At 57.2% G+C, this 9,388-nt stretch overlaps 1 protein-coding gene across 1 annotated transcript; it reads right to left on the bottom strand.

Moving 5' to 3' along the window:
- Positions 1–1,859: 1,859 nt before the first annotated feature.
- On the bottom strand, positions 1,860–7,937 carry LOC129401667 (NUT family member 2G-like). Its single transcript, XM_055124403.1, has 7 exons — positions 7,922–7,937; positions 5,249–5,954; positions 4,565–4,693; positions 4,093–4,232; positions 3,411–3,703; positions 2,758–2,874; positions 1,860–2,324 (listed from the first exon to the last, which is right to left on the bottom strand). Exons 1-7 carry the CDS (start codon positions 7,935–7,937, stop codon positions 1,860–1,862), a joined length of 1,866 nt encoding a protein of 621 aa, XP_054980378.1.
- Positions 7,938–9,388: the final 1,451 nt, after the last annotated feature.

The raw sequence follows: 9,388 nt of genomic DNA, 5'->3' as shown, positions 1-9,388 counted from the left end.
AGGCAACATACGCCTTCCTGGGGAGCACAGCCGAGGTGCCCCTGGCATCTGCCCCGGCACAGCACCCCCAGAGGGGCAGTCCTGTAGTGGGCCAGCAGCCGGGCACCGTCTGAGGAAATCAGGCCACAGGAACCCCAGACTCCTGCCAGGGTTTTGCAGCAGTGCAGGCTAAGTTCACAGGTTTGGTCCCCCCACACAGTGTGTTCACTGGAGCAGGCAAGAGTGATTCCTCAAATAGAGAAAGGATCACCGAGAAAGTGATGGCTGGAGGCGTCAGTCGGGATGGGAGATGTGTGCTGAGAGTAGATAATCGACCAAACTTGATGGCCTCTCGTGTCTGTGTTGAAGCCATAGTGCCCAAAAGTAGAGAGAGAGTGTGGGGAATATTGCCTGCCATGGAGGCAGGGGGAGGGTGGGGAAGCGGGGTGGGAAACTGGGGATATTGGTGGTGGGGAATGTGCACTGGTGGAGGGATGGTTGTTTGATCATTGTGAGATTATAACCCAAACATGAAAGCTTGTAACTGTATCTCATGGTGAATCAATGGAATAAAATTAAAAATATATGAGTGATTCTTCAGTGCAGAGCCATGAGGAGCCCGAGCACTTCTGGGTGTGACTCAACTGCCCCAAATTGTTTTAATATCTTTGCTTTGGGTGAACGTGTTATTCATTTCCTTCCCCACTAATGTGCCCAAACACCTCTGCCGTTGCCTTTCTGTCATGTCTACTCTGTCCCTTACCTCTCTCCAGTGTAATTTTACGTAAATTCAAATTCACTAAATATTTTACAAAACACATTTTATGCTTTAACTTTTCATTAAGTAATAAGTAAATATAATCAAAAGTTTAGTACTGAAAAATTGTTTTCCTACTGTTTCTCAATTATTAGAGTTGTAACTAGCTTTCAAAAACTACGTAGTAGTCTGATTCCTTGAGAATCTATAAGATCCTGATTTTCGAATATCTTGTCACTTAAAATGAAGAATGGGTCTCAAGCACGTGTTCTACAGGAACCAGGACCATATTTAAATTGTGAAACATTTAACAATTAAATCACTACATTAAATCGGTCTCCATTATTATTATTATTATTATTATTATTATTATTATTATTATTATTATTATTATTATTATTTGGTGTTGGGGGTACCCCTAGTGGTACTCATGTCTTACTCCTGGGTCTGTGAACAGGGGCCCTTCCTCACTGCCGGGGACTCTGTGGGGAGCCGGGGATCGAGAGCACGGGTTGGCCATGGGCAAGGCAAGCGACGTATCTGCCGCACTACCCCTCACACATTGCTTTTTTATTTTTTTGAAGAGTGATGGCAAGTGTTCAGATGTGTCTGGTTACAAGGAACTTAAATTCTATGATGTCAAATCCAAGCCTTGTGCATTTTGTGTGAGTGAAGAATATGATCTGCGAACACCCAGAGAGCTGGTACTGTGAGGAGGTCCAGGCCGTGCAGCAAGACGGGGGCCTTGTCCGTGTCCTCAGGACGGTGGGGCCTGCAGGGACCGAGCACGACTCCCTCCAGGTGGGGAGGACTCCTCCAGGCTCCAGGGAGCACCGTGCTCTCCGGGTCCCCACTCCATGGATCCCCTCACCTCTGGGCTCTCAGGGCCCCCAAGGAGCACGAGTGAGAAGACACACACCGAGAGTGTTTCCAGTGAACTGAACTTTATTCCTATTTACACAGTGACACAAAGGGGCTGAGCCCGCCCACCCCCAGCCCAGAGCCCGCCCACCCCCAGCCCATTCCAGAACAGTCCGAGCTGAAGATTGGGGGAGCACAAGGCTGCTGGGGCAGCCAGAGCCCGGGCGTGGCTCAGGCGGGAGCCCCCCGTGTCCTACTGCCTTCAGTGCTTCTTCTTCCTCCTCCGGGCCCTGGCAGGCTGGAACCTTCTCTTTGGGGGCAGTGAGGGGCCCACCACCTCCACAGTCAAGGCTGAGCACCCAGACACCCTGGGGTGCCCCCCGGGGAAGGGTGTCTTCTCAGCAGTGCCCGGCCCCGCGCCCCCACACAGAGGACGCTTCCTGGAAGGGGCAGCGGCAGGGGCAGCAGGCTTGAAGGCCCTTCTGCGGGTGGGCGGGGGCGTGGGAGCAGTGGGCTCGGCCAGCCCAGGACCTGAGGCGTGTCCACAGTCAGTCTCTAGGGGGCAGGACTCAGCGCTGGCCCCTGGCCTGTGGCCCTGGGAAGGTCCCGGGACGCTGTGGCCTGCTGCTCTCTCAGGGGGACTCAAGTCCTCTGGGGTCACCTGGTGTTGGGGACGAGCCTTCATGGCCGCCTTGTCCTGCGAGGCCTGCAGACGCTTTTCCACAAGCTGGGGGTGGGGGAGGAGGGACAGCGTGGGCATGAGGAAGGGGCGGGGAGGGCGGGGCATGGAGGCACAGAGTGACCCCGACTCCTCCCAGGAGAAGTTGCTTGAGCTCTGTGCCCGCCTCGGCGCTTCTCACCCCTCCCTGCACCAAGTGCCCACGTCTTCTTCTCCCTGAAGTGTCAGAGGGACAGCCTTCACCTCATGGGGGCAGGGAGGACATCGCACTCACCGGGACCCCCTTCTGGGGCGCCCCTCCTTGACCCATGCAGCCCCCGTCACTGAGTTCCCAGGGTTAGCCACCTCTCACCAGAGTCTCCTTCCCCGACCCAGCCAGGCACACCTTCCTGTTTGCCCAGGGCCCCTGTCCGCCGCCTTGCCTGACCCTCCCTTACTCCCCGGTCCCCGACACAGACCTCCAGAGGCCCATCTGCCTCACCTGTGCGGGGGTGAGTCCTTCCTCCTCTTCCAGCTCCTCAGCCAGGGCCAGGAGATCCAGCTGGGACTCTGGGGAGAGCAGGTGAGCCACGAAGCCGGGATGAATGACAGCCTCGACCTGGTCAGAGGGAAGCGGGGTGAGGGTCCTAGTGGGGACAGGGGGGAGGGAGGAGGCAAACACACCTGTCCCCAGCATAGAGTCTCACACAGACCCACAGTGGGAGACTCACACTCACACACACACACAGACGCAGACACACCTGCACTCACAAAGGCACATGACTATTCACCTACTCTCACAGAGAAGCACGTGTGAACACACATGTTTTCATGCACACACCTGACACAAAGACACAGACACCCTTCCACCTCTAGTCACAGGTACATGTATCCACACGTGTCTGCGCAGAGCCCACACAGTACACGCATGTAGACACAGAGATGTTCACACATCAACCAAACCCACAAATGCACAAACAGGGGCCAATGCTTGTACACAGAGACACACGCGTACACACAAGCAGAAATATGCAAACACAGGTGTGCACACACAGCTCAGAGCAAAGACCTCTCGTCCCTGCCTGCTGTGGACAGGAGCAGGCCTGGTGGGGGCTGCCCTGGGCCCTCCCCCCACAGCAGCGCCCTCGCCCCCACCTTGGTGACAAAGGCCTCCTTGGAGCACAGCTCGTCCACGTAGCTCAGGAGCCCCGGCTCAGGGCAGGTCCCGGCCTCCCCCTGCTGCTCCTTCCTGCCCGCTGCACGTCGGCCGAGGGGCGCCCCCCAGCCTGTGCCGGGGACCTTGAGCAGCTCGTCCATGATGTCCATGTACTCCTGCACGGCCTCAGGGGGGATCTCTATGACAGCTTTGGTCTTGGGGTGCGGCTGTAGTTTGTGTGGGTTGGGGTGAGCTTCCTGGGCACAGAGGCTGTCCTCAGTAGGGACGTAGGCTGAGGAGGAAGGAAGAAGGGAGGGAGGTGAGGGGACCTGGTTCCGTGCCCTCAGACATGAGCACTGAGCACAGAGTTGGGGATCGGGTCCCTATGGGCTGGGTCAGGTCACTAGAATCCCACGGCTGCGTGAGGGACAAGGGGACCCTCAATGGGAGGAAGGGCCCAGCATGTGTCCAGGGTCTCCGAGCCCACCTCATAGGTGAGTCTGGTGCCCTCAGGCCGCGTGGGGTGTGCGGGGGGGGGGGGGGGGGAGAGGGAGGAGCCTGGGGACAGGGCGCCGCTGAGCTCAGGGCCTGGGGCTCCGGGAGAGTGAAGGCTCCCTGCAGGCCAGGACCCCCTGGGGCCTGCCCGGGCCTGTGGCCTGAGCTGGGGAGCAGGGTCCCTACCTGGCTGCTGGCCCAGTGGTGGGCCGGGAGCCCCCTGAGGCTCAGGCCGTGGCGGGGCGGGGGGCGGCAGGCCCTGCACCCCGTTCATGCACTGCAGCTTCTGCGCCTCCATCTCCTCCTCTGCCTCAAACTCCATGAACCTGGGGTGGGGAGCACAGGCCCCGCTGAGTCGGGTTGGCCGGGAACGAGCAGACGCCAGGACGAGGCAGGGACAGGGGATGCCCATGGCCCCGCCCCCTGGACGGTGGAGAATGGGGTGGGCACGGACCCCAGCACCCCACCGATCCCCCACAGGCCCTGGAGGGTCACAGCAGGTCAGGGTGTGAGTCCGGAGCCCCAGAGCGGGGTGGGGAGGAGTGTCCCGGCCGGGAGGGACAAGCTTCAGCAGGGGAAGGGCCCCCGGGGAGTCATCCCACAGCCCCAGGCCCGCAGCCAGCCCCCACCCCTCACTCCCTGGGCGGGCCCGGCTCACTTGGCCGCCATGTCGTAGTAGATCATGCGGTCAAAGTTGCTCTTGCCCCGCCACTCCCGCAGCGCCCGGCGCAGGCCTTCCTCCAGACTCATGGTGGGCTTCAGGCGGGCCAGCGTGCGCAGCACCGGGCTGGAGGGCCACACTCGGTCAGGGGCTGCGTCTGCCAGACCCCTGCTGACCCCCAGGGCGGCCTGGTCCTGCCCGCCCAGAGTGGACTCTGCCGCCCACACCCCAGCCTGATGGCCGTGCTGGTGTCCACCCTCAGCCTGGGGACTCTGTGAGGGACCCCAAGGCCGGGCACCCACGGGCCTGCCTGAACCCCGGCGCATCTGTGCTGTGTCTTGTCTTAGGAACAGAGTGTCTGTCCTCAGAGCACAGGGCGGGACCAGCCCTGATGAGGGACTGAGGGGAGGCTTTGGACATGGCTGGTCCTGACGGGCTCGTGAGTCGGAAGCCCTGGGGTGGCATTCCTCACGACATGCAGAGAGTCGGGCTGGACTGCGGTGCTGGGCCATGTGGCCACGGCTCCTACTGGCCGTTGTGCACGGATGGCGACTCCTGTATGTGCTATCCCTGGGGACAGGGTCCTCATCTTTCCTCCACTCTCCCACTGACCCTACCCTGACGTTACCCCAGACCCCTCCTGAGAAGCTCCTGTGATCCCGTGGCCCCTGGAGGACTCACATGAGGAAGCAGGACAGGGCTTCGGTGTCCGGAGTCCTGGGAAGGTACCTCCGGGTCAGGGCCTTAAAGAGCTTCCAGCGCCGGAAGTTCTCATAGACGCTCCTGGGGCTGCAGGAGTCGGCAGGAGGGGCCTGGTGCCAGGCAGGGCCTGGACCTCTGTCCCCACAGTACTCCCGGGGCTGTGGCCCTCCGCTGGGTGGGAGGACGACGGGGGTCATCTGGGCCCCTGGTGGTGGGGCGTGAGGAGGGGGGTCTCCGGTGCCAGCATGGGTGACGCCAGTAGCTGGGGTGGGCACAACGGTCCTCGGCCCAGAGGGTGTCGAGCAGAGGGGTGCAGGGTGCCCCGCCCCCGCGGATGGGGCCTCTGAGGAACCGCCGTTGAGTGGAACCCGTGTCTGGGTGACCGACTCGTTCTGGGCTGAGTCCAGAATCCTCACTTCAGAACGGACCTGGACGATGACCATGCAAGGAGCAGGGTCGCGGGGGCCGTGGCCAGCTGCCTCTGCTACCCAGGACATCATGGGGAAAGGTGACAGCACCAGAGGGTTGCCGGGAGCGATGGCCGAGGTCACCAGAGGGGGCATCTGGATCGGCTCCCAGGGTGGTGGCGGGGAGAGCCCTGGATTGAGGAAGGGCAAGAAGGCCCTGAAGGCAGAGCCAGAGACCCCCAGGTTCATGGCCATTTCTGGGGTCAGTACCGGAGACGCTGTGGAGAGAGGGGAGGAGGGATGAGAAGGAGAATGTGCAGGCACAGCAGCCCCGTGCCCCTCTGTTTCCCGGGTCCAACAATCCTGACTGTCCCGTCGCAGCCCTTTGACAAGGCACAGGGCAGCGTGCAGGGTCCCCAGCACTCGGTCCCTGACCCCAGGGGGAATTCCTCCCCTGCTGGCCGGGTTCTTATTCATCGTGACCCTGAGCTAAAAACACCGCGGTGGGAGAGGCAGTTTCTGGGGCTCCTGCTGACCCTCTGCTTCCCCGACTAAGGAACAAGACTCCTTCAGGGCTGATTCCTCCTCAGGAAGAGCCCCGCTCTCAGAGACACACACATCACTCACTGCCCGGCCCTGTGCTCTCAGGCCCACAGCCAACCCTTCACACTGGCTGGGGCTGCCACGCCGTCCCAGGACACCGCGTCACTCCTGTCACCTCAGGAATCCCCGTTACAGGAGAGGGACCTACAGAGTGGTTCTGGGGCCCCGGGGGTGCCCGTGACAGTAGCAGGGACGGAAGAGGCCAGAGAATGCACCAGTCACACTCTGGAACTGCTGGTCCTGTTAGACTGGAAGGAGGTGACACTGTCTGTGGACCTCCTCCCACGGGCTCCCGGGGACAGACCTGGGCCACTGAACACCAGGCATCAGCCCGCTGCCAGGAGAGACAATGTTGTCTGCCACCAGCCAGGAGAGGCCCCAGGGCCTGTGAACATCATGGTCGGGACAGCAGCCTGACATTCCTGCTAGGGCCGAAGATGGTCTTTCTGTTCACTCCACTCCACCTGCTCGCTTAGGAACTGGCCTTCAGAGTGCCCTTGGGAAAATCAGCCTCCCCGACCCGCCGGCTCTGTCTCTGTGTCTCTGTCTCTGTCTTTGTGTCTCTGTGCCTCTGTCTCTGTCTTTCTGGCTCTGTGTCTGTCGCTCTCTGTCTCTGTCTCTGTTTCTGTCCCTGTCTCTCTCCCTCTCCCTCTCTCTCTCTCTCTCTCTCTCTCTCTCTCTCTCTCTCTCTCTCTCTCTCTCTCTCTCTCTCACACACACACACACACACACACACACACACACACTTATGTCCTGTGTCTGTGACGGGAGAATGTGAAGTTCAATCAGTCTTTCCCTTGGTGCTGAAACACAGGCTGGGGCTGCACCATGAGATGCTGGACAGGAAGAATGAATTTCCCCTACAGGGAGAACAATCCAGAGCAACTCGGGATTTCGAGTCCTAACTAGGCTGAAGTCACCTGTCTGCCAGCCCAGGACAGCTGTCTGGCCAAGGGAGGCGTGAGTTCCAGTCTGCATGACAGTCAGGCCCCAGCCCCGGAGAGGACAGAAGTGGACACAGACAGTCCCACTTAACCGTTTTCTGGCTCAGACCATCTCCTGAGCTGCCCCCATCAGGTCCCCCAGTGACAGACACAGGACACACGAAACACTCCCGGTGACAGACTCTGGACACACTGGACACCATCAGGTCTACCTCACCCTCGCTGAAATACTTTAGACAGTCACAGTGGGGTTGAGGACATGTCATGGGGCTCAGCATTCCTGGGTCTTGCCTGTGCCACCATTAAAATCATGTCTCAGCCACAGAGACTCCCAACAAACACATGAAGAATTGCTCTGTTGTTCCCCCCCAATCAGCACGCACAGACTCACACATGAAGAAACAAGGTGCCTGCTGCCTTCCTCTTACTCTCCCCTAGTCTTTCTGACCCACCTCCATGGACAGAACAAACAATTATAACGAACACTAGTAACAGTTATTAATATCTCCAAACCTGAGTCCCCCTCAGTTTCTCCCGGGCTCCCCTGCTGTACAGGTGAGACGTCCAGGTAGCCCAGGGCTCTCTCCCTTCTTAGCCTTCATGGTGTCCCCAGTGAGTGGGGCCCGTTGAGTCCTGAGGGTCTAAGGGTGCTTGAGACTTCTCAAACACACACACCAGAGACAGCCTCAGAGGCTTACCTCCTTCTGACACCATCCCCGTAGACGAGGCCAGGGGCCACCGCAGCTTATCAGCCTTCACAATGCGAAAAGTCAGGACCAGGATCAGAGAGTGAACCGCTCACGCAGACGCTCAGGATCCGAGTGATGAGGGACGAGTTTGAATTTAAACCTCAGAATGCTGGGCCCAGACATTCCGCAGTGGGGGAGGGGAGGCCCGGGAGGGGCTGGCTGGGGAAACATTCCGTGAAGGGCTCTGACTGACGGGTCAGAACCAGAACTTTCCTTCAACCTGGGCAGTGGTGGCGCAGTTGACATGGCCTCTTCCAGCAGCTTAGACATCGTTTCAGATTCTCAGCACACAGGTTTAACTTGCTCTTCACTGTGCCTCAGTGTTTTATTCACCGGTCTAGTCGTGTGTCCCTCAGACCTCTCTACATTCTTGCTCCCTGTTGAGCTACTTTAACAGTCTACTTCTTCTTAGTAAAATTCAGAACATAATCTCTGACCCACACAGGAAGCCTAGATTTCGAATGAGAAATCACTTCCTCGTATCCTCAGTGGTTTTTTTTTTTAATTCTTGTTATTTAGTTAATTGCTCGCGATTTAATTTGTTTTGAGATCATTTCCAGCATTGCAGTCCTGGCTCTGTGCTCAAGGATCACTCCCTGTGTTACCTGGGGAACATAGGGTGCCATAGATCAAACCAGAGTCAGTCATATGCAAGTCGAGTTTTATCCCCTGTGTTAGCAATATAGCCCTTAATAAATGTAGTGTATTTCTTTACTGGATCACATATGCATGCTGTTTGGAATCCATATCATCATTGCACGTGATCTCATCTTTATAGAATCTGTGTAGCAACCTTCAAGAAGACTTGTTGATCCTTACTTTCATCTTCTGATTTTCTTCCCCTTCATCTACTTCCGTTGTTGATGTCCAATGATAGGGGAGCATGTTTGTGGGTTTGTTTTTTGTTTTTCAGTGAGAAGCCAGTGAGGTGTGTCAGATTTAGAGGAGCTTGGCCAAATCTCACGGCAGACATTTCCCCTCTTGAATACTGCAGAAGTAGAGCTCCTACAGAAAGTAGGATTTGGGGAAAGAGAAGCGTGATTTAGAGCATTCCTCAGAGTGAACGTTCTCTGAAAGGGATTTGTGTTGGTACTTAGAAAGTGTTTTGTCCCTGAAAAAGAAAAAACAAGAACAAGAATATGAATCTAAAAGGAGTTGCATAAAAATTCAACAATGCAGTGGATTTGGCCATGAACCCAGATTTCTCCTGTCTTTTTGCTAAGAGAGTTTACAAGTTCATCATCTAAGAAAGTAATTCTTAGATGTCCGGAATTACTGGATAGTCCAATTTCCTTGTGGTTTCTAGGTTTTCTCTGAATTTTCAACCTGAAAGAACTTGAATATTTGAAAGGTATTGGTACTTCATCATCATTGGGTACTTACATTTCCATAACTGTTTGACCAGGAAGAAAATAA

Source organism: Sorex araneus, chromosome 2, assembly GCF_027595985.1.
Source record: "Sorex araneus isolate mSorAra2 chromosome 2, mSorAra2.pri, whole genome shotgun sequence".
Lineage (NCBI taxonomy): Eukaryota > Metazoa > Chordata > Mammalia > Eulipotyphla > Soricidae > Sorex > Sorex araneus.
This window is presented reverse-complemented; position numbering and strand designations above follow the sequence as displayed.